The sequence below is a fragment of the Dipodomys merriami genome, unplaced genomic scaffold, assembly GCF_024711535.1.
Source record: "Dipodomys merriami isolate MVZ:Mamm:240054 unplaced genomic scaffold, mDipMer1.0.p SCAF_613, whole genome shotgun sequence".
Taxonomy (NCBI): domain Eukaryota; kingdom Metazoa; phylum Chordata; class Mammalia; order Rodentia; family Heteromyidae; genus Dipodomys; species Dipodomys merriami.
The window spans coordinates 481,558-505,695 of NW_027206195.1; the positions used below are offsets into that span (position 1 = coordinate 481,558).

At 45.0% G+C, this 24,138-nt stretch overlaps 1 protein-coding gene across 3 annotated transcripts in view; it reads right to left on the bottom strand.

Annotated features, from left to right (window-relative positions):
* Nucleotides 1-12,594: 12,594 nt before the first annotated feature.
* The window catches only part of LOC138814820 (protein DDI1 homolog 2), a 48,153-nt gene continuing 36,609 nt past the window's right edge, over nucleotides 12,595-24,138 (bottom strand). The window contains exons 1-2 of one of the 3 annotated variants that reach the window (XM_070003900.1): nucleotides 23,913-23,975; nucleotides 12,595-21,219 (exon numbers count right to left, since the gene is read on the bottom strand). In XM_070003900.1, coding sequence (XP_069860001.1) covers nucleotides 19,427-21,187 — 1,761 coding nt within the window. In that variant the 5' untranslated portion in view covers nucleotides 21,188-21,219; nucleotides 23,913-23,975 and the 3' untranslated portion in view covers nucleotides 12,595-19,426. Of the gene's footprint in view, nucleotides 21,220-23,912; nucleotides 23,976-24,138 lie in introns of those variants that run through there. The other 2 variants (XM_070003899.1, XM_070003902.1) reach the window with 2 other exon arrangements.

Genomic DNA, 24,138 nt, shown 5'->3' on the forward strand with positions numbered 1-24,138 from the left:
CCGGCCTCGCCTGCCCGCCCGCCCGCCCGGGCCTCGTTCCAACCCCGGCCCGGCGGCTCCGAGCGCGGCGGGCGGGGAAGGAGGGAGGAGGCCGCGCGCGCCGCCGGCGGAACTGATGTCAGGCAGGGCGGCGCCACGGGGACCCGCGCCCCGCCGCCCGCCCGCGATTCCCGGGCCGGGGCCCGCAGACCGGGACCCACGCATCTCGGGGACCCGCGGATTCCAGATATCCATAGGCCTGGGACCCAGAGATCCCAGGGACTTACAGACGCGGTACCCACAGATCCTGGGCCCACAGACCTGGGACCCATAAATATCAGGGCCCAACAGATCCATGACCCACGGACCTGGGACCCAGAGATCCCAGAGACCAGCAGACTTATAAACCTGGAACCCACCGATCCCAGGGATTTACAGACCTGGGGTCCCACAAGTCCGGAGACCCAAAGAAGTGGGGCCAATAGGCCCTGGGACCCACACATCTGGGGACCCCCTTTCCTTCCCCCCACAAACACTGAGACTCACACAGACCAGGCCCACACAGACCCCCAGGACTTGCCCAGACCAGCAGCCCCTCCAGGCCTGAGGGTATCAGCGGCCTGGCTCTGCTTCCCACTCTCACCCACTAATTCAGCCCCTCCCTATCCCGAGGGCCCCGGTCCTCCCTCCATACCTGAGACCCCCAGACCCGAGACCCGCCATGTCAACCTCTTTCCAAACTCACCAGCACTCTACAGAGTTCGCAGTCTTCCAGCTTTACTTGGTCCCCAAATAAAGTATTTACTCCTAATACTCATTAGTCCCTTCTTTCAATTCTCAGACCTCCAGTTCTCTGCCCTGACTGCACACCATTCCCTAGTTTCTGTTCAAGCTACTTTGAGCCCCAAGACACCTCCAAATCTGAAAGCCAGTAGGAGAGGGACTCCACCTCCACATCCAAACCCCTCACCAAATCCTTGTTTTCCAAAGATAGTGGGACAACCTTCTAATTTTATTTATTTATTTAGCCAGTAATGGGGCCTGAACTCTGGGCCTGGGCACTGCCCTTCAGCAATTCAGCTCAAGGCTAGCACTCTACCACTTGAGCCACAGTGCAACATCCTGCTTTCTCTGCTTATGTGGTGCTGAGGAATCGAACCCAGGGCCTCATGCATGCAAAGCAAGCACTTTACCATTGAGCCATCTTCCCAGCCCAAATTTTTTTCTTTTTATGTCACTGGATAAGGGGCCATCAAAAAACTCAGGAAAACAAAAAAGAAAACCTGGATTATTACATTCATTAGGTCTTTTGGGCCTTCCTGCAGGAGTTCCTGGCACGAATGATGAAGGTCAGACTTTCTACCCTGCAGGGAACCCATGACTCTGCCTCCTGTGGACTCACACCAGCCTCTGCTACAAACACCTCAAGAGTCAAGAGTTCAGGAATTTGCCTGAAAATCATACTGCAAGTGATAGAGCCCAGACACAAACCCGGGATTCAGATCCCAATATTTATCTACTTTTCTGGGCCAAGAATGTCTTCACAGTTTTGCAGACTGTAGTCAACTTCTAGGACTTGGGCTAACCTTTAGGGGAAAAAAATTTTCTTTTTTTTTGGCAGGGGGGGGGTCCAGTCGTGGGCCTGAACTCTGGGCCTGGGCGCTGTCCCTCAGCTCTTCAGCTCAAGGCTAGCGCTCTACCACTTGAGCCACAGCGCCACTTCCGGCTTTTTTCTTTTTGCTTATGTGGTGCTGAGGAATCAAACCCAGGGCCTCATGCATGCAAAGCAAGCACTCTACCACTGAGCCAACTTCCCAGCCCCGGAAAAAAAATTTCTATAGCAATTAAACCCAAGGATTTTCTATTCACACAGAACTCAGAAAAATAAAATATAATTTCCATGGGTCTGGGAAGAGGACAAAATAAGGATAGGAAGCCTTGGGTGACATTCCTAGTTAACTACCCAGGAGGCTGAGACCCAGAGGATTGTGTTTTGTTTTGTTTTGTTTTTGTCCTTCATGGGGCTTGAACTCTGGGCCTAGGCGCAGTCCCTCAGCTCAAGTTCAGCTCAAGGCGAGTGCTTTACCATTTGAGCTACAGTGCCACTTCTGGTTTTCTGGTGGTTTATTGAAGATAGGAGTCTCAAGGTCTTTCCTGCCAGGCTGGCTTTGAACCATGATCCTCAGATCCCAGCCTCCTGAGTAGCTAAGATTACAGGCGTGAGCCACCAGCGCCCGGCCCGAGAATTGTGTTTTGAAGACAATGTAGGCAGAATCCTTGAGGTGGGGCTGGGAAGGTGGCTCAGTGGTACAGTGCTTGCCTTGCATGCCTGAGGCCCTGGGTTCAATTCCTCAGCACCACTTAAGCAAAAAAGAAAAAAGTCAGAAGTGGTGCTGTGGCTCAAGTGGTAGAGCTCTAGCCTTGAGCTGAAGAGCTGAGGGACAGTGCCCAGGCCCAGAGTTCAGACCCCACAACCGGACCCTCCCCCCCCCCAAGAAAGTCCTTGAGGTCCAATCTCCAAAATAACTTGCAAAAAAGCGGTACTGGGGGTTCTGCTCAAGCGGTAGAATACCTGCTTGAGCAATTAAATCCAATCCCTTTTACAGGAGGGATTACAGACCCTGTAATCCTGTAATCCTGACAATTTAGGAGGCTAAAATATGAGCATTGTAGTTAGAAGCCCTCTGGGACAAACAAGTTGTGACTCTTTTCTTTTGTGGTTGTTGTTATTGGTTGTAGGGCCTGAACTCTGGGCCTAGGAGGTGTCCCTCAGCTCTTCGGTTCAAGATTAGCAATCTATCACTTGATCCACAGCACCACTTCTGGCTTTTTCTGCTTATATGGTACTGAGAAATTGAACCCAGGGCCTCATGCATGTGAGGCAAGCACTCTACCATTGAGCCACCTTCCCAGCCAGGTTGTGAGACTCTTTAAGCACCAGGTAAGCACCAAAAAAGGCTAGAAGTGGAGCTGTGGCTTACTAGCCTTGAGCAAAAACACCTCAAGGACAGCACCCTGGTCCTGAGTTCAAGTCCCAAAAAAAAGAGAAAAAAAAAAAAGGGAGCCAGGCACCGGTGGCTCATGCCTATAATCCTAGCTATTCAGGCGGCTGAGATCTGAGGATCACAGTTCAAAGCCAGCCCAGGTAGGAAAGTCCATGAGACTCATCTCCAATTAACCACCAGAAAACCAGGAGTGGTGCTATGGCTCAAGTGGTAGAATGCTGGCCTTGAGCTGAAGAGCTAAGGGACAGCACCCAGGCCCAGAGTTCAAGCCCCATGACTGACACACAGACACACACACCCAAAAAAAAAAAGAAGGAAAATCAAGACTACAGTTGATATCTGGGCAGAGAGAACACATTACATTGACTGATGAAAAATTAGCCAGATGTACAAAGGTATTTGTGGAGGCTGGGAATGTAGCTTAGTGGTAGACTGCTTGCCTTGCATGCATGAAGCCCTGGGTTCGATTCCTCAGTACCACATAAACAGAAAAGGCCAGAACTGGCCCTGAGGCTCAGGTGGTGGAGTGCCAACTTTATGCAAAAAAAGCACTGAGACATTTCCAGGTTCTGAGTACAAGCTGCAAGACTGGAAAAAAAAAAAAAAGTGTGGCAAGGTGGAAGAAGTTCAGCCTGAATGACTCCCTTCTTACTTCCTCCCTCCTGGCCATTGAGTCTGCACATCCCAACCTGTGGGATATAATGCTGGCTCATGAAAACCTCCTTAGCCCCAAAGAGGAACTAGGAAGCTTTGTGATTCTTTTCTGCTGTTGAATAGCAAGTGCTGGACACAATCTTCTAACAAATGGCTCTTCATGACTGGAATGCATTGATGATTCAAGGATTTATCTTCCTTGGTATATGCCAGAGGTGTCATTTGGCTAGTCATGTACACAAGAAAGGTGGTGACATTTCTGCTGTATTATTTTCTTCCATGTACATTGGGGGGGAGGGGGGCGGGAAATGGTCAATTCAGGGCCTGGCCTCTGGCCCTGAGTTTTTTTTTTTTTCTCTCCAATTATTTCTTTATTGAATTTAAGTGACTACATATGTTTCACAATACTGTGGCATAGTTATACTTAGCTAAGGTCACAAACACATTTTAACCTTCACTGTGATAATCCTCATCATCTTAATCTACAAAGTTTATGAACTCTACAAACTTTAACAATAAGACAGTTTCTTCCAAATCGGGTGTTACATACTTTTCTATCCTTTTGCATAGTACCAGCTGTTCCTTCTTTCTCTCTCATTCCCTCCCTCCCATCACCACTCTCCAGTTGCTTAGTTCATTTTCATCAATGTCCAGGCAGTTGATGGGCCCCTGTCCCTGAGCTTTTTCACTCAAGCCTAGTGCTCTACCACTTGAGCCACAACTCTAATTTGAGCTTTTTGGTGGTTTATTGGAGATAAGACTCTTATGGAGGGGCTGGGAAGGTGGCTTAGTGGTAGAGTCCTTGCCTTGCATGCATGAGGCCCTGGGTTTAATTCCTCAGCACCACATAAGCAGAAAAAGCCGGAACTGGTTCTGTGGCTCAAGTGGTAGAGCGCTAGCCTTGAGCTGAAGAGGTGAGGGACAGCACCCAGGCCCAGAGTTCAGGCCCCATGACTGGACCCAAAAAAAAAAATAAAAGAAAGACTCTTATGGACTTTCCTGCCAGCAGGAGCTGGCTTCAAACCACAATCCTCAGATCTCAGCCTCTTGAATAGTCAGGATTACAGGTGCAAGTCACTGGTATCCAGCTTTTAGAAGGACTTACCATTTCCCTACCCACCAGGTTTCCTAAGATTGCACTGGAATGCAGTGGTGGGAGAAGAGAGAGATGACTGGCTTGACAAGCCTGAGAAGAGGTCAGGTGTGTTCCTGCATAGGTAATGGTTCTGTGCCGAGTTCTGACAGGGGACATACACTGCCAGGAAAACACAGAATGCCTCTTAGTTCTGTTGTTGGGAGTCATTTACATTTACAATTGAAGCCCATTTATTTGTTGTGCAAGACTTGGCTGGTCACATGGGAGGTGCATGAGACTCTGAGTCAAAAGGCAACAAGAATTAAAAGCTTGGACTGATTCATGCCAAGGCCACAGGCAAGTCATTCTCCGCCTTTGCTTCCAAATCAGTGACACAGGACAAAGGATTTCAATGTGTATGTGTTCAATATTGTCTTCTTGTAAGTCTCACAATGCTCAGTGCCATCAGTTGAGGCAAGATGGGAGGCCAGGCAAGAACCTAGAGAGTGGGGGGGAGGGGGGAGGCTGGGAAGGGAGGTGAAGGGTAAACAAAAGAGGAGGCTGCAATGCTTGGTAAGAAATGTATGCATTATCCTGCCCATGTAATTGTAACCCCTCTGTACAGTATATTCTCAAATAAAATAATATAAAATTAAAAAAAAAAGAACCTAGAGAGGGGTGTGGGGGCCTCTTAATATTCCATTTTATTTTTTTGGTGCCTGTGTTAGGGTTTGGACTCAGGGCCTGGATGCTTTCAGTTAGCTTTTTCACTGAAGGCTGGCCCTGTACCACTTGAGCCACATAGCTACTTCTGGATTATGGTTAATTGGAGATGAGTCTCATTGGAGCCAGGCTCTGGTGGCTCACGCCTGTCATCCTAGCTACTCAGGCATCTGAGATCTGAGGATTGCGGTGTGAAGCCAGCCAAAAGTCTGTGAGACTTTTTTTTTTGTCGGTTGTGGGGCTTGAACTCTGGGCCTAGGCACTGTTCTTCAGCTCTTCAGCTCAGGGCTAGCACTCTACCACTTGAGCCACAGCACCTCTTCTGGTTTTTTGGTAGTTTATTGGAGATAAGAGTTTCCTGGACTTTCCTGCCCAGGCTGGCTTGAACCTCGATCCTCAGATCTCCGCCTCCTGAGTAGCTACGATTACAGGCATGAGCCACTGGTACCCAGCTAGTCTGTGAGACTCATCGCCAATAAATTATTCAAAAAAGCCAGAGTGGCACTGTGGCTCAAGTGGTAGAGCTCTAGCCTTGAGCTAAAGGTCAGGGACAGTACCCAGGCCGAGTTCAAGCCCTAGGACTGGCCAAAAGAAAAAAAAAAAAAACATTTAAGGGACTTTCCTGCCTGAGCTGGTCTTGAACCAGGATACTCAGATCTCAGCTTCCTGAATAGTTAGGATTACAGATGTGAGCCACTAGTGCTCTTTGCAGTGATGTAGACTGCCTCAGAGAGAAAAAAGGCAGGAAAAAAATTCTGTCAGTTTCATCTCTAAAAAGTCATTCGAGAGGGTTATTTAAAAGAAGAAAAGGAAATCAGAATGGTAGAGCACACCTGTAATCCTGGCATAGCACTTGGGATGCTGAAGCAGAAAGACTGTGAGCCAGCTTGAGCCAGACTCTATCTCAGGAACCCGTTGGGGCTGGCAATGTGGCTTACTGGTAGAATGCTTGCTTAGTATGCATGAAGCCCTGGGTTCGATTCATCAGTACCACATAAACAGAAGAAGCTGAAAATGGTGCTGTGGCTCAAGTGGTAAAGCGCTAGCCTTGAGCAAAAGAAGCTTAGAGACAGTGCCCAGGTCCTGAGTTCAAGCCCTGTGACTGGCAAAAACAAAAACAAGACAAAGAAAAAACCCTGGGGAAGAGGTGAAGAGTTTAGGGCTACATACACCTGTAGTCCTAGCTACTTGGGACACTGATATAGAAGGAGGAATTGAGCCTAGGAGTTAAAGGCCAGCCTGGGAATATAATGAGATCTGTATATATGTAATATATCAGTTATTATCTCTCTTTATCTTTTCTCTCTGTCTGTCTGTCTATCTATATCTTTATCTTTTCATCTATCTTTTTGCTGGTATTAGAACTTGAATTCAGGACTTGGGAACTGTCCCTTAGATAGCAGCTACAATTTTAGATAAAGAAGTAGGCGAAAGGCCTTATTAGGTAATGTTAGGTTTTTAAAAAGAAGTAGCCGAGTAAGAACAGCACCAGTCACGTGGTATTCAGGTAAGGGATAGGTTTATTTAGTAGACCTGCTGGGACCAGGCAAGGTTGACACTCCACGTGGCTGGGAAAGGCCTGGGAATGAGAGAGCTGGGAAAGAGAGGAAAGAGAGAGGAAAGAGCTAGAGCATAGAGAGAGCAGAGAGAGCTAGAAAAGAGCAGCGAGATAGAAAGAGCTAGAAAAGAGCAGCAAGAGAGAGTCTGGGCCTGCGCTAGGCCTTATGTAGGGTATGGGCGGAGAAAGATGTGGCCACATCAAATTCAGATGTGACCTCAGCGGATGCAGATGTGACCTCTTCCAGGTGTCCCAGTTGCCTAGGTAACGCAGGTACTGGGTGGAGAATTTGCTGCAAGGAGGGTGGAGTCTGCTGGCCATCCAGGAGCGGACCTTACAGGTAAAGCTTAAGAAAAGATCTGAGCTGGGCACTGTTGGCTCACACCTGTAATCCTAGCTTTACAGGAGGCTAAGATCATGGTTTGAACCAGCCTAGGCCCAGGCAAGAAAGTCCATGAGACTCCAAGAAATCACAAAAAAAAGTCAGAAGTGGGGTGTGAGTCAGGTGGTAGAATGCCAGCTTTGAGTGAAAACGCTGAGAGGGAGCACAAGGCCCCAAGTTCAAGCTCCAGTACACACACACACACACACACTCAGACCTGAAAGAAATGAGAGATGAAACCAGGAAGCATCTAAGGGAGGAGCATTCTAGGTGAAGGAAGAGCAGTTCCAGGGCCCTGGCTGGGAGTAGGATCACAGAGAGGGGGAGGGGAGGAAAGTAGGAAGTGAAGGCAGAGGGGTAAGGAGGGGCTTTGGAGGCATTCCAGCTGGGTTTGTACACTCTCACAGATGCAGAGAGCTCAGGACAGCATGCAGGTGAAGGAGGGTGGGGCAGGGGGGATCTGCTGCTTCCCTGGGTGAGGAGGGATGCTGCCTACTGGTTCAGGTTTCTATTACAGCTTGAAGTTGGATGGGTTGGACACAGGATGGGAAGAAAGGAGTCCAAATTTTATTTTTGTTTTATCTTTTTTGCTGGTCCTGGGGCTTGAACTCAGGGACAGGCCAGTGTGCTACTACTTTGAGACAAACTCCTCTTCTGGTTTTCTGAGGGCTAACTGGAGATAAGAATCTCATGGACTTTCCTGACCAGGCAGGCTTTGAACTGCAATCCTCAGATTTTAACCCCTTTAGTAGCTAGGATTACAGGTGTGAACCACCAGTGCCAAGCTTGAAACTTTTTTTATTTTTAATTTTTAATTTTTTGTCAGTCATGGGGCTTGTACTCAGGGCCTGGGTGCTGTCCATTGGCATTTTCACTCAAAGCTAGTACTCTACCACTTTAAGCCACAGCATTATTTCCTTGGCTCCTACTTATAAATGACTGTCTACCCTTACATTTTCCTCCTGGAAGCTATAGGCATGGATTTTTGGCTATAATCACCACCCCTTCCCCCATGCTTTTTCCTCCTTGATTCTTTGTTTTTTATAGGCTTGTGTGTTTATCTTTGGTGCCAGTACTGGAGCTTGAACTATGAGCCTGATCTCCGTCCCCCGCCCTTTTTTTTTTGTCAGTCCTAGAGCTTGAACTCTGGGCTTGGGCACTGTCCCTGTGCTCTTCAGCTCAAGGCAAGTGCTCTACCGCTTGAGCCACAGCACCACTTCTGGTTTTCTAGTGGTTTATTGGAGATAACAGTCTCACCGAGTTTCCTGCCTGGGCTGGATTTGAATCGCAATCCTCAGATCTCAGCCTCCTGAGTAGCTAGGATTACAGGCTTGAACCACTGGCGCCCAGCAGTCCCTTAACCTTTTCAGTCAAGGCTAGTACTCTGCTATTTGAACCACACCTCCACTTTTGGTGTTTTGCTGGTTCATTGGTGATAATTTTTTTTTTTTCTGTCGGTGGTAGGGCTTGATCTCTGGGCTTAGGCACTGTCCCTGCGCTTTTCAGCTCAAGGTGAGCGCTCTACCACTTGAGCCACAGCACCACTTCCAGCTTTCTAGTGGTTTATTGGAGATAAGTCTCACAGACTTTCCTGCCCGGGCTGGCTTTGAACTGCGATTCTCAGATCTCAGCCTCCTGAGTAGCTAGGATTACAGGCGTGAGCCACCGATGCCCGGCGTGATAAATGTCTTATAGATTTTTTTTTTTAAACCTGGGCTGTCTTCAAACCTTAATCCTCATGGGCTAGGAAGGTGGTTCAGTGGTAGAGCGCTTGCCTTGCATGCCTTAGGCCCTGGGTTCGATTCCTCAGCACCACATAAGCAAAAAAGAAAAAAGTCCAAAGTGGCGCTGTGGCTCAAGTGGTAGAGCGCTAGCCTTGAGCTGAAGAGCTGAGGGACAGTGCCCAGACCCAGAGTTCAGGTCCCATGACCGGACTCCCCCCCCCAAAAAAAAAAAACAAAACACCTTAATCCTCAGATATTGGCTTCCTGAGAAGCTAGGGATACAGGCATAAGCCATCAGTGCTGAGCCTAGTTTATTTTTGAGGTGTGAGAATTGTTCAACTAGCACTCTACCACTGAGCCCAACCCAGTCTTCATGGTGTTTTAATACTTCCCTTTTTTTTCTCAGTCAAGAATACCCTCTTTCCATTCTACTCTTACTAACCAGAGCTCTTTCTTTCTCAAATACTATAAATCTCATTTCAAATGAAACTGAATAGCAAAGGTTGAAATCTGAACAGCAACTAGAAATAGCCTCTATGCTCATACTTTTAGGCAGGTAAGGAAGGACAACCACAGAGGCAGGGGTTTATCTGAGCCATTCCCTGCTTAGCCAGCTAGCTGTCTGTACACTGAGTCTCTCAAATAAAGACCTCGTGGAACACAAAGCACAAAACAATTATTCTACCTTGGTTATTTAACTCCCCCAAGACAATTTAAGTTCTTCAAGAATCTTAAAAACATAGCTTGGGCTGGGCACCAGTGGCTCATGCTTATAATCCTAGCTACTCGGGAGACTGAAATCTGATGATCATGGTCGAAGCCAGCCCAGACAGAAAAGTCGCTGGCCGGCCCTGGGCTTAAACTTAGTACCTGGGCAATATCCCTGAGCCTCTGTGCTCAAGGCTAGTGCTCTATCACTTGAGCCACAGCACCACTCCACTTCTAGCTTTTTCTGTTTATGTGGTACTGAGGAATCACACCCAGGGCTTCATGCATGCTAAGTACTCTACCACTAAGCTACATTCATTCTCAGCACCCTCTGTGAGACTCTTATCTCCAATACACTACTCAAAAAACCTGTGAGACTCTGATATCCAGTAAACTACTAAAAAAAAGCTGCTTTTTCTGTTTATGTAGTACTGAGGAAGCGAACCCAGGGCTTCAGGCAGGCTAGGCAAGCACTCTACCACTAAGCCATATTCCCAGCCCCAGAAGTAAGGTTTAATTGATAAACTGACATTTGCGGCTGGTTTGCTGCAGCAGTTAGCTTGCCATAATTCACACAGAAATTGTTACTGAAATGGAACTTGGTTTGTCATAAAAAGCTGACACTGGCTTGGTGGCTTGATTATACCTGTAATTCTAGCTACATGAAAGCTGGAAATCTGATTGATATTTGAAGCTAGCCTGGAAAATCCATAAAATTCCATTCCAAAAGAAATCCAGCAAAAGGCAGAGTTGGAGGCATGACTCAAGTAATAGAATACCAATCAGGCAAAGAAGCCAAGCAAATGTGAGGCCCTGAGTTCAATTTAGCCCCTGGCTAAATTAAAAAAAAAAAAAGGCTGCAAAAATGGAGATCCATGTTACTGAGGACGACAAAACACTGAAATGGTTGCCTCCTGTGGTGACTTGGACATTCCAACAGCCTAAAATTCTCATTAGGAAGAAAAACTTCCATCATGGTAGTATGTTGGCTTCTATGTTATGGTCTTTTCAGAAGGACCTAAGCTCAGTAGAGAATTGGCTGATTATAAAAAAGAAAAAAGCTGGAAGTGGTGCTGTGGCTCAAGTGGTAGAGCGCTAGCCTTGAGATGAAGAGCTGAGGGACAGCACCCAGGCCCAGAGTTCAGGCCGCACTACCGGATCCAAAAAAAAAAAAAAGAGAGAGAGAATTGGCTGATCATAAACAGGTATAACAAGGAATTGAAGTAGGGTGCCAGTGGCTCACACCTGTAATCCTAGCTACTTAGGAGACTGAGATCTGAGGGTTGTGGTTCAAAGCCAGCCCAGGCAGGAAAGTCTGTGAGACTTTTTTTTTTCTTGTCTGGCATTAGGGCTTGAACTCTGAGGCGGGCACTCTACCACTTGAGCTACAGTGCCACTTCTGGTTTTCTGATAGTTTATGGAGATAAGAGTCTCACAGACTGTTCTTCCCTGGGCTGGCTTTGAACCGCGATCCTCAGATCTCAGCTTCCTGAGTAGGTAGGTTTACAGGCATGAGCCACCAGCGCCCAGCCATGAGACTCTTATCTCCAATAAATCACCCAGAAAACCAGAAGTGGCACTGTGGCTCAAGCAGTAGAGTGCTAGCCTTAAACTGAGGAGCTGAGGGATAGAACCCAGGCTGAGTTCAAGCCCCACAACTGACAAAAAAAAACAAACAAAAAACAATGAATAGAGTAGGAATATGTGGGACCTCAAGGGGTTGAAAATAAAAACCAAAGCCGGGTGCTGGTGGCTCACGCCTATAATCCTAGCTACTCAGGAGGCTGAGATCTGAGGATTGCGGTTCAAAGCCAGCCCGGGCAGGAAAGACCGTGAGACTCCTATCTCCAATAAACCACCAGAAAACCGGAAGTGGCGCTGTAGCTCAAGTGGTAGAGCGCTCGCCTTGAGCTGAAGAGCTGAGGGACAGCGCCCAGGCCCAGAGTTCAAGCCCTATGACCGACAAAAAAAAGAAAAGAAAAGAAAAGAAAAACCAAACAACTTCTTACCTGGGTATAGCAGCACACACTTGTAATCCCAGAAGACATCAAAGCAGGAAACATTAGGCCAGTCTAAGCTACATACCAAAACCCTGTCTGAAAAACCAACAAGTAGTTTATACTGTACAGCCTGCCTTGTGGCCTAGCATGGTCATGTGATCGCGTCCCAACAGTGAAATGGGGGCAGAAGTGACTCACACATCACACACCACTTTCTAGGCCTGGTATGGTAAGACCACCCTCACTCATTTCCTAGTGTGGCTGCTGGTGCTGGTGTCTAAGGCAGTCTTGGACGAGACCCACTAAAGGAGGTAGATCCTGGTGTCTAGAGCCCCACACAGAGGTCTCTGGGGCAGAGACCTCGCTGCACTTCTGGTAAGTCCTTTGAGCAACTTCAAATCCCTGGAGAGACAATAGACACTGCCTCACATCTAATGAGAACTTGTTCAAATTCCTACTATCAACCTTATTATTCCTCATTTTACTGGTGAGAAAACGGAGGAACTTATATTACTGCCCCATCATATAAGCTAAGTGGCAAATAGAGAATTGATACCCAGGCAGTCTGGCTGCAGTCAAGCCTCAACCACTGCACTCCATCGTCAGCTCCATGTGTCATGGCATAACAGTTACAAAATCCATGTCCCAGGACACTCATTGCTTCTGGCCCAAGCATGAAGCTGGCCACAGGTTACAAGGCTTGGGTGTAAGCATTTAAAGGGGGCATAAGACAGAGAAAGAAAGGAGGCAACCACCTCAATTTAAAAGAAACTGATCAAACCAAAGTCTTATGATAAAAACTTTATTGTCTTAAATATCAAATTGTTTTACACACCACTTTTTCTTCAGAAAGTTCCAATTAAAAAAAAAGAAAAATAAAGTGTTTTGATTATTTAGGGCTGACTTACATTTCAGTATGTGACAAAAAAGTTCAAACTCAAATGCATGTAGTTTGCTCAGCTATAGACCGGTCCTGTGTTCAGCCCCTAAACCAATGGCACCATGCAACCAACTTTGGGATTCCTGAGTTTGATTCCCTAAATTCTCAGAGTTTTCCCAACTCTCAAAATTTCCAAAGCATTGGGGAATAACTAAGCCACTGGCAAGTCGATTCTGCCAACAAGCTTAGCTCTTCTCATAAGATGCAGTAGTTTCAAAGCTGAAAAAGAAAAGCTAGAAAATCTTGCAATACATCAACAACTCCAAGGGTAAGGGAAAGAAGACAGGGGTGGCTATTTACTACACATTGCCAAATATGGCTAGAAAACCAGTAAACACATCTTTTCTGAGTGCAAAGGCATTAATTAGCTTGACTTGCCAGGAAGATGAGACTCTGAACAAAAATGCACAAATCATGTCACTATTGGTACAGGCAAATTAAATCATGTCGAGTGACTTTAGGCTTCACACCAGAGCTACTTCAAGAACATGACCAGGGGAATGGAGAATGCAACCCAAGCGGTCAGATGGAAAGGTCTTGTAAACACAAGAGATCTGTGGATAAGGAAAGCAAAGGAATCTGGCCAAAGAATATGCAAATAAATCCATCTGACTGGCTCTGGCAGTCAAGCCAGTCAGACGCCACAGACACTTTTATTGGAGGTTGCAGGTGAAAACAAACTGGTAAACAAAACTACATCCCAGCACAACTCTGTCCCAAATCAGTGAACAAGAACCTTACTATGCAGATAGTTCTATAAAAAGGGTTCTAATACTGTATTCCATACCACCATCTGATCATCCCTAGTTGGCTGAACTCTTTTCAGTGGAGAAGTATTTTCCAACTCCTATGCCCTTAAGCTATTTCCTGGGTAAATTTCATAAGGCAGTGAATGCTCTGTATTTAGTAATCTTCCTCCCACACAGTCCAAACCTGCAGGGTTCACATGACAAATCACCAATAGACAACTGATTAAAAAAAAAAAAAAAGACGAGCCTTTTAAACTGTAAACTTCTGAAATTACTAGTGAAAATGTAGAAATTTTACCTTTATGGTTCAGGATTACAACTTATAGTGGTATTGTAAATAATGGGTTAGAATACCTCTCTGATGGAGACTCAGGGCCTTGAATTCCATATATCAATCCTGCCTCCTACCCTCTCCTATGCTTTGTTTTTTTCTTGATCTAGACTCCCATTTTCATATACTTTTTTTTTGGAGGGGGTGGGGGGTCTGGTCGTGGGGCCTGAACTCTGGGCCTGGGCACTGTCCCTCAGCTCTTCAGCTCAAGGCTAGCGCTCTACCACTTGAGCTACAGCGTCACTTCCTGCTTTTTTTCTTTTTTGCTTATGTGGTGCTGAGGAATCAAACCCAGGGCCTCAGGCATGCAAGGCAAGCACTCTACCACTGAGCCACTTTCCCAGCCCTCATACACTTTGAAATAGTGTGTTTTCCAGAGCCCTCTGCCATCCTGCTAGTCCAGATGATCCTGATTCTAGAGCAATGCATGGGCAGAGTATGAGGGGAAAGGCAGCCCCCAGAGGGAAAGCTGGCACTGGGGCATACGCTGGGTCATTTTTCATTTATTTGAACTTCTGTCCATCTTTTTCCTGCCACCAGCATCATAAATTGATTTCTCAATGCCTCATCTCTCCAAGTTCTTCTTTCAAAAAAATATTTTTAAACATTTCTTGTTTTATTTCGGTGCTGGGACTGAATCCTGTGCTCTACCATTTGAGCCATGCTCCCAGACTTGATTCAGCCTTTAGTCTCCCCTCCCCCCCCCCCCCCAGCATTCAGGAAGTAGACAGGAGGACTTCAAGTTCTAGGTTAGCCTGGGCTACATAGCAAGACCTTGTCTCAAAACCGCAGCTCTCCTTCCTTTTAAAAAAACAAAAAAACAAACACCTCTAAACCTAAATTTTTGGAGTAATGTCTGCCTGTGCTACACAAGTTGAGACTATTTCAAAAACACAATCAAGCTCACAGGCAAAAATAGATTGTGTTTGAAGCTACAATTTGCTTTCTTCCCTTTTGTACTGGAAGCGCCACAAGGCAAGATTCCAAGTCTGTTCCAGCTGCCCTGAACCCCAAGTCTGCTGTCTCCGACAGCATGGACAACTCAGCATTTGTTGAGACAGTCAAGTAATGCCTTCTCCCCAACCACAACAAATGCACAATTAACCTCTGGAAGCCATTTTTGGTATGCTGGATACAAAGCCCATGTAGTAGTCTTCTCTATCTGGAACTACCTGATGCTTGTTACAGTGACATGGGCCAGCCCAAGGGCCACATCTCCTGAGGCCCTCCACCTCCAGTAGGGCTTTAAACCCCTTCCCCCCACTTCCATTCCCCACAACTTGATGTCTCTGCTAATCAAAGAAACTAAGGCACAAAAGAAAAGCAAGTACATCAAAGGCTCCTAGTAGCAGCTACAGGGGGCTCCAGTACCATTGAAGGCTTGAGTGGGGGCTTCACTCACAGTTCTCAGGACAGGCTTTGAGCTTCACTGTGCTGTGAAGAGGAATTGGCATTCATTCTTAGGAAAGAAGGAAAAAAAAGCCGTCTTTATGAAATTCCTAACATTCCTGAGGAGGCCTCTCATCTTCCACAGAAGCACATCCCCATTTCTAGTCAGTCACAGCCTACACTCACCAAATTCACGAGAACTTTTTATTTGTGCTGCAGAATGCAAAATTCATTAGTTTCTCTTAGCTATGTATTAGCTATCTCTGGTGCTCGGGATCAAACCTGAGGCCTCACATGTTAACATGCACTCTCTCACACTGAGCCTGACCCCTGCGCTCCTTAGCCTAAGGATCTATGACCAGTGGGAAGTTTCAAACATGGCAATTCAACCATTATGCTCCCTTTCCAGGAAGCAAGAATGAGCCGCCTGTCCTGGCCAGTGGTTTGCAAGGCAGTGTATGGCATACATGCGGGATAAAGTTACCATGTAGAATATAGGTAGAACAGGGGCTGGGAAGGTGGCTCAGTGGTAGAGCGCTTGCCTTGCATGCCTGAGGCCCTGGGTTCGATTCCTCAGCACCACATAAGCAAAAAGAAAAAAAGCCAAAAGTGGTGCTGTGGCTCAAGTGGTAGAGCACTAGCCTTGAGCTGAAGAGGTGAGGGACAGTGCCCAGGCCCAGAGTTCAGGCCCCACGACCGGACTCCCCCGCCCAAATAAAAAAAAAAAAGGAATATAGGTAGAACAAACCTCTTGTTTTTGAGCCTTGGGAGAATGAACTCTAGGCTATTCATCACCAGATGCATGTGATATGTACAGACAGGAGCTGAAGAGTCAACCAAATAAATTTTTATAGCTTTCACTAGATAGAAAGGTTTAAGAACCATCAGACTCCATGTTCACTGGTTATCATAAGAACAGTGACAGTCTCAAATCTCATTCCTAGGCATCTGGTGCTAGGGGGGTGCTTGGGGAAAGCCACAGGGTTGTATCTCCAGCTTGTACATAGAGGCAAGGAGCTCTGGAGAACATGGGTACAGAAGCTAGCTTACGCATGGGCACACGCACATGCACACACACCCTCTCACACACACACACTCACTCACCATCTCAACTTCCCTTGCCAAGTAACTGATCATCTTTCTATTAGATGAAGCACATCCTGCTGGCTGGAAGCTTCTGGCTAGATATCTTGAGGCCTCCATAGTTATAACTGGAAATGATTTTAACAGTCAAAAAGCAAAAATCTACAGCTTAGGAATGGTTGACGTCACCTTCTCTACACAGGACGCAATTTAAGGATATAGTACACATTTTACAGGAAAATCCTCTTTGGTGAATAAACAGACATCCCTGAAGACAAGCTATTCACCAGCTGCCTGTGGCTGGCTACGGAAAAGGAGCTGTCCAGGACAACTCACCCTTGCTGGTTATGTTCTGTGGACAACCAGGCAGGTTCACAACCTGATCTTCTTAGAAGCTGACGAAAATTTCTGCACTTCCAGAATCATAAAGTGTTAAACACAGGATAAAAGCTGTTCACCTACCTAGTGTAATCTTCTTTAATGTACTTTGCATTCTAGAACTGCTCAATTTGTCATTCAGAATGCTAACAATTAACTACTTTTTAAAATATGTGCTGGAAACATTTAAGAAATCAAAAGCAATTATAGGTTCAATAAAAAAAGATCAAAAGGGACAAGATATTTGGTAGGTAAGTGTAAGCTCAAAGCATTCTTAACAAGAACTCTAGGCTTATTCAATTTTCTCATATATATATGTGTATATATATATACATACATTATATATATGTATATATATATGTGTGTGTATATATATGAGAAAAGCTATTGTACAGAGGTTTTTGCCAGACTGATATTAGATACTCTACCTGGGACTGCCCCAAACTTGCACATTGTAAAAATCTAGTGACATCTGCTGAACAGTGGCAGAGTTTGGTCTGTTCACACAGAAGGCCTTTGGGGAAGAACCTTGGGTGAGATTCCTCCATCCATCCCACCCAGAGAGCAGTAGTAAGCTTAAAATACACTCCCAAATCATCGCCCCTAAAGCAAATTCAAGCTCCCACTGTACTGCTGCTGGATTTCACTTCAATCACAAGCACCAACTAGTTAACTACAATCACAGTTCTAAAAACTGGCAGACAAATCCTATGATTTGTGCATTTTTTCATCTTTGGTGTAGGACAGGCAGTAACACAAGGCTGTCTAAAAAGATATCCTAAAGACAGACTGACCAATCTGTTCTGAGAGCCCTCTGGAAAGCAGTAAACTGAACTCTTGTCAACCCATTCTGTAACTTGAGAAAGGATCATGATGATGAATCTAAGCGACTTGCCATGCTGCTGCTGTTTTCACACACAAGCAATACAAAAGGAAGGAAGGAAGGAAGGAAGGAAGGAAGGAAGGAAGGAAGGGAGGGAGGGAGGGAGGAAGGAAGGAAGGAAGGAAAAAAGAAACTGGGATAGACAAGTGTCCCACAGTAAAGTTCCAAAGAAACAACTCCTGAGATACAAGCCTCCATTTAATTGTGTTAGACGACTTGGATTTTGACTAGGAAGAACCAACTTTCAGAAAATGAGACTTCAGACAATATCATTTAGCACTAAGGTCAGAGATCACTCTTTCAAAGCTTCTATTTCAAACATGGTGAAAATGATAACTTGGAACCAAGAATTATCCTTCTCAAGAAAAGCAAGATTCCAGAATCCTGCTAGGTCCCTAAGAGTTTATTTTCCAGGAAAGAATTACCCAAAACCTATCTAGCAGGATTATTGCACAGTGGGGCCCACAGGACAATGACTTCCAAGGGCTAGTCCTTACATTTAAAAAGGCCACAATACATACACCTATATAGTATGCCCCACCCTAACCAGACATGGGAAATACAAATATGCATCTTGCTTAAAAGAAACTCCTGAGGAAAGAAAGGGAGAACTCTACAAAGGCCACTTGACTCGGAACTTGCTTGACTATTTCCACTGCCATGAAGGACACTTGCTGAACAGCCCGTGTCCCAAGCACCAAGATGAATGGTGATGGATATCACACTTCACTATTTACCTCTGATCATAGCTCAAACAAAATTTCTTCAGAAGGAAGAACTTCTTTGGGGTTGGGAGGATGATACTCATGTTTGAACTCAGGGCCTTGAGCATGCAAGGCAAGGGGCTATTATACCACTTGATCCACACACCAAGCCCTTGATCATTTTCCTAGGAAAGGTTGAGTCAAAAAGGAGATCAGCTGTTGGTAATCAACCTATAGCTGAACTTCCCTTTGTCATCAGTCATATAGTATTGAGGTGTTATTGGTGAGAGGCTAGCAAACCCAATCTCAAGCAAATTCCAGTGTTTATTTAGGCTATTATATTTTACCCAGTCCTTGACATTTAAATGCAATTTTTTTTTATCCCTGTTCCCTTTTAAATCTGGGTAGCACCACTTTTTCACTGTTAATTCCCCTATAATATACCCCACCCAATGTTAAGAAAGATTTTTAGCCATCCATCCACACAGCAGCCTGTGACCCCCCATATAGGAGGAATTTTGAGCCCTCCCGCTCACCCTATTAAAATATCAAACCCTGAGCACACAAAATAAAAACATAGGACTCTAGGAGTTATTGAATTATCTTCCATTTCCTGTTATAACTGGTGAATCATCATACACAGACACTGGGTATTAATTTCAAACACCAAACGATTGTTTAAGTTTCTAAACTGACAGTTTAACTGAGTCAATCAACTGTACCCTGTCAACAGCACACACACACAGCCAGTGTGGAAGTTGGATCTGTTTCTAGCTGCATGGGTTGTAGGAGTTTTCATAATTTCTCATGCTTTTCAAAGCATTCACTCTCATTCTAAAATGGTATACTATACACAAAACCATTCATTTTATTCCAGAATACATCATCTTAATGAGAATAAAAAGCTTTTGTATGCACATAACTGCCAATACATTTAAAAAGGCCCAAATCTTAACAAGTAGAATAGACAAAAAAATCATCAGACAAGAGATCATAAATTACTTTGGCCGGAAAAAAAAAATCTTAAAAAAAAAAAAAGTCTGGCTCAACATTCTGCTTGCAGGTTTCTACATATACTGTGTATGTGGTGAGTGTGTATGTGTGTATATAGAGCTTTGTTTGTGTAAGGGAATGAAGTACGGTCTAGCCCATTTCCCATAGTTATGTAGGAACTACAATGTTCTTTGCTAGCAAAACAAGAAGTGCAAGGTCTGCATTTCCACCAACTCGATGTAAAGCCCCAAGTGCTTCCTGCAAAGTAAAGCCTGCACGGAGAATCCGGTCAATATCTGCAGCAGGAAAGATGAATGGTGGAAGAGTAGAGGGACTTGATGGTGGCTGGCTGGTAGGTGGTTCCAATTCAAGAAATGACCTTGTAGCTTCAGGAGAGATGTTTTCTCCAGTTTCAGGCCTGGCTGTTGCTGGATTATGTCTACCCTGACCCAAGTCCTTAACCAGTATGAAACCCGAGGGCAAAGACTTAGTTTGCTCAGAAGTCTGACTGAGTGCACCCCCTTCACCAGGGACAATACTTAAGGTGCAGAGTAATTGGTTAGATGATTTAGTTGAAGTTACAGTATCAGAACTCCTCTCGCTTATTGACCCCCTAGACCTGGGGACCCCCTCCTTGTCAGCTGACTGATCGCCACCTGGACCTCCAAAGCAAGTATTTTCTCCATCTTCTAAGCCTAAGTTTCCTGTCTTCACTGATAGGCCACCAGAACTGGCCTGGTGACAGGAGACTTGAGGACACTGGTCACAGTGGGTCAGATGCTCACACTGGATCCACTTTTCTGATAGATCCTCAATACTTGTTTGGCGCTCAGCTACTGTTTCTGATTGGCAGGTAGTTTCCTCAGATGCATTTTCTGAGGCTGGCTTACTACTGATGACCAAAAGTTCATGAAGTTCTTTCAAGGCTGCTGTTACAGATGAACAAGATTCTTCTGATTCCATGGAGGGCTGACAACTTAAAGAGGGGGAGTAATTGCCATATTCTTTATTTGTTCCAGACATTTCAACATTAATTCCAGCTGGCTGCAAATGCTGAGTGCAGATGGAATCACTGAAACTTTCTGAGGAGTCTTGTTTTGATGGTTCTACTTCCATTGAAAGACTATCTGAGGAAAGATCCGATACGTCGGTGTTCTTGATCCTGGTGCTCACATGGCCTGCTGAATCAAGCACAGTAGTTAGGGACTGTTCAACAACATCTACTTCCATTAGAATGTCTGCATCAGAGCAGCTAAAGCATCCTGCACCTGGAAGGACACTCTCTTGATGCCCATCTTCTTTCATTGCAGCTTCTGTATCAGCAAATTTTGGCTGGTCTTGTCTTTCCTCATGAAGCTCAAGGTCCCCCATGTCACAGAGGTGTCCTCTGTCCCATGGAGCTCTCTGCTGTGCCACCTCATGCTGTTCACTCCCTGGCTTGTGGTGCTGCTGAAGGCCATTCATTTGACTCAGGCTCTGATTTTCTGGGTGCCAATTCTTTTCACCTACAAATGTCAGTGATTCATGCATGGTAGTAGTTGTGACAGATAAACTAGCTTCCTGTCTTGTGTGGAGATAAAATTCGAGGCCCTGGGTGTTTTTTTCAGATTTCTGCAGAGTATCTGTAATGACTGCTTCTTCAGATGAATTATGCAAAGGCATAACTGGAGTCTGGTCTGCTGAGGGAGCGAAGTCAGGAAGATCCTGTGGAGAAAGAGTGTCTTTCTCTTTAGAATTCATGTGGAACTCAGCTGAAGCCTTCACAGCCTTCACAGCTGTAGTTTCAATGCTATCTGGGTCACTGGGCTTGATAGGGCAGACTGAAGCAGAGACAGAGCGAGCAAGACTCGGAGGACTATCAATCTCAGGACTCTGTCCCAAAGAATGAGCTGGATGGTTAAATCCATCTGAAGTTGGTAACGATGACATTCCCAGTGAGGTAGATTCTTTACCACTTTTTTCTGTTAACAAAATGGAAAGAAAGAGATTAATAAGCAGGTAATAAAGGCCATTATGTTACCAGAGGATACAAATCTAAACAGGAGATTCCAACTCAGGTTCTTAAAACTCAGGTTTCTCTTATTCATGTTGAGTTTGAAATATATACAAGTATCTGTGCTGGACAATTTTTTTCCCAGCACTGAGGACTGAATTTAGGACCTCAAGCTTAAGACAAAAGTTCTATAATAAACAACTTAAAATCATAGAAGCAGAGTAAGAAGTAGGCATATTCTTAATAAACTTGTTTATTTTTATTGTAGTTCAATGTGACTGTTTAAGTAAGCCTTTACAGAATGGCTTTACAGTGATGGTACTCAGGACTGAAGGACACTTGGCTTGTGCATTGCTTTTGTTGTTCTTTTCAGACAGATGTCTCTGTGAATTCCAGGCTGGCCTGGAACTCTAGATCCTCCTGCCTCAACCTCCTGAGTACTGGGACCAGTGACGCTACATAGGCATCTTTGTCTTCAATGAATCGAAAACTCAGGAATAGCTTCTTCAAGTGTGTTTATTCTACCACTTGCCCTAAGACACCTGAGATGCCTTGGTGAGCATTTGAGTTCTGAGGTGCCATCCTTGAAGCCAATTCAGGAGTTTGCATTTCCCCTAAGTTCCTCAGGTATTTTCTCTCTCTCTCTTTTTTTTTTGCCAGTCCTGGGCACTGCCCCTGATCTTCTTTTGCTCAAGGCTAGCACTCTACGATTTGCATCACAGCGGCACTTCTTTTTTTTTTTTCTGCTTTTTCTGTTTATGTGATTCTGAGGAATCAAACACAGGGCTTCACGCCTGGTAGGCAAGCACTCTACCACTAAGCTACATTAACAGCCTCCTTGAACATATTGTAAACTCTGAGAATATTTGCAGCTGAGCAAGTCTCACAAAAATGAGTGCTTCAAATGTGAACACTGCTTAATATATTCAGAAGTGACAGTTATAAAGAGAAAAAAATTTGGAGACTTCCAGAAGATAGAGAAGTAAACATTAAATTGTATTGCTACTCACACTTCCCAAAAAAGTGTAGTCAAACTATGTGATCATCTTAAGTCAGACAACAAAAGTAAAGCTGAAGATCAAACAAATGTAATCACAACCACCTTCCTACCACATATTGCAACGTCATGCTTTAAACTACAAGTCAAATGGCTGCTAACAAGGCCCATCACATTACACAATCAGGCTTAAGGGCAACTCAAATGTTATGATGTCCAAAGTAAGAGTTTGACCTTCACTTAAGAAGTCATGAAGTAATGCACCTATGATTTAAATGTCTTAAAATATTCTAGCCAGACACTGGTTAACAGTTCAAAATCAAGCACTGTGAGAAAGTCCTCAATTTCTTAGGAAATAGTGTTATCTTACAATTTAGTGGTAAAAAGGGAAATAGTACTTGTCTCAGTTTAAACAATACCCACTTGGATCTAGAAAGGTATTAGTTTATCAATCTAATTGATAGGTTAACTCTGTAACTTTGAACTGCTGTTAACAGAAAACAGCACTGTGGCCCAGGCATGCCAGTCACAGACAAGCATGTATGTAATGTGTGTGTGGCACAGCCGGTAGACTCTCTACTCACTACGAGAGCAGTGTGCAGTCCTCCTGAGGCTGAGACAGCCAGGTCCACTGGCCCCACTCTAACTGTAGGAGAGGACTGGGTCAGTACTATAGGATGATTAGGAGAAGAGGAGGAAATGGGTATTAAGATTAAATTGTGCCTACTTTTAACCTGTTACAGGGAGGTGGAGGTGGGAGGAGAAAAGGGAAAAGTAAAAGGAAGAGGGAGGAAAAGGGAGGGAGACATGAAGGGAGAGGGGGAGAAAGTGAGAGAGGGAAAGGAACAGAGAGGAGATTACAAATTATAACCAGTCTCCAAACCCCTCAAGTTCTCAGTTCATTGAAAGATCACCTTTCTTCCTAATTTCTCATGCTGACACACTGATCTTCTTACTTATTTACATCATAGGTTAATGGGAAAATATAAAGTCTCATCTACTTTGTACCCTGAATTACTTTAGAGGCATGGTCTTGCTATGTAGTCCAGGCCAGTCTTTAACTTTCTTATAATGCTAGGGACTGAACTCAGAGCTTTGCCAGACAAATTCTCTACCACTGGACTACATCCTCAGAACTGGTCTTTGATTCCTCTGCCTTAGCACCTAGAATGCTGGGATTGTAGTAGTGTATTACCATACTGGGCCTGCCTATGTAAGTGACTCTGTTATCCTGGATAAGGCATCAGGCTTAAGTTTTCACTTCAAAAGAATGAAAATTTCTGCCCTTTAATTCCAGGTAGTCATGTGCAATGCTATGAAAAAAGAGCTTTCTGCTTTTCAGAGGCAAGGGTCTCATGGAATCCATAAAAGCATAGTCGTCATTGACCAGGTGCTGTGACACCAACACCCTTGCTATGCTACTCACGACAGTGAGATGTAGAAGTTGTACAAAGGACACCTCCCTCCCACTATTCTAGTAACAACAACAACAACAACAAAAATTTAAAAAGCAATTTATGCTTATGTATGCATACATGCCAACATACATTCAAACATATGTGCAAGGCTAGTTGTAACCAGATTGAACAGTGGAGACTAACTTCCAAAATGCTCCAGATAGACTTGAAATCACAGGCGACAAATGGGATGGTGTCTATAAATACCTGGTCTGGGGCCCACTCCAGCTGCAGCACACACACACTACATGCATCATGGCTTCGGACGCTCTGTTTGGGTTAGGAAACAGACAAGCAAACTCGGGTTAACAATGCAAACCACACAGCATGCAGGGTTATAGTCTTCACTCCTTCGCCAGGAACCACAAAGTCAACGCTGGGATGCATCTAACCTTTGGAAACCCAAAGATGTGCTGTTGCTTCAATTCTCTCA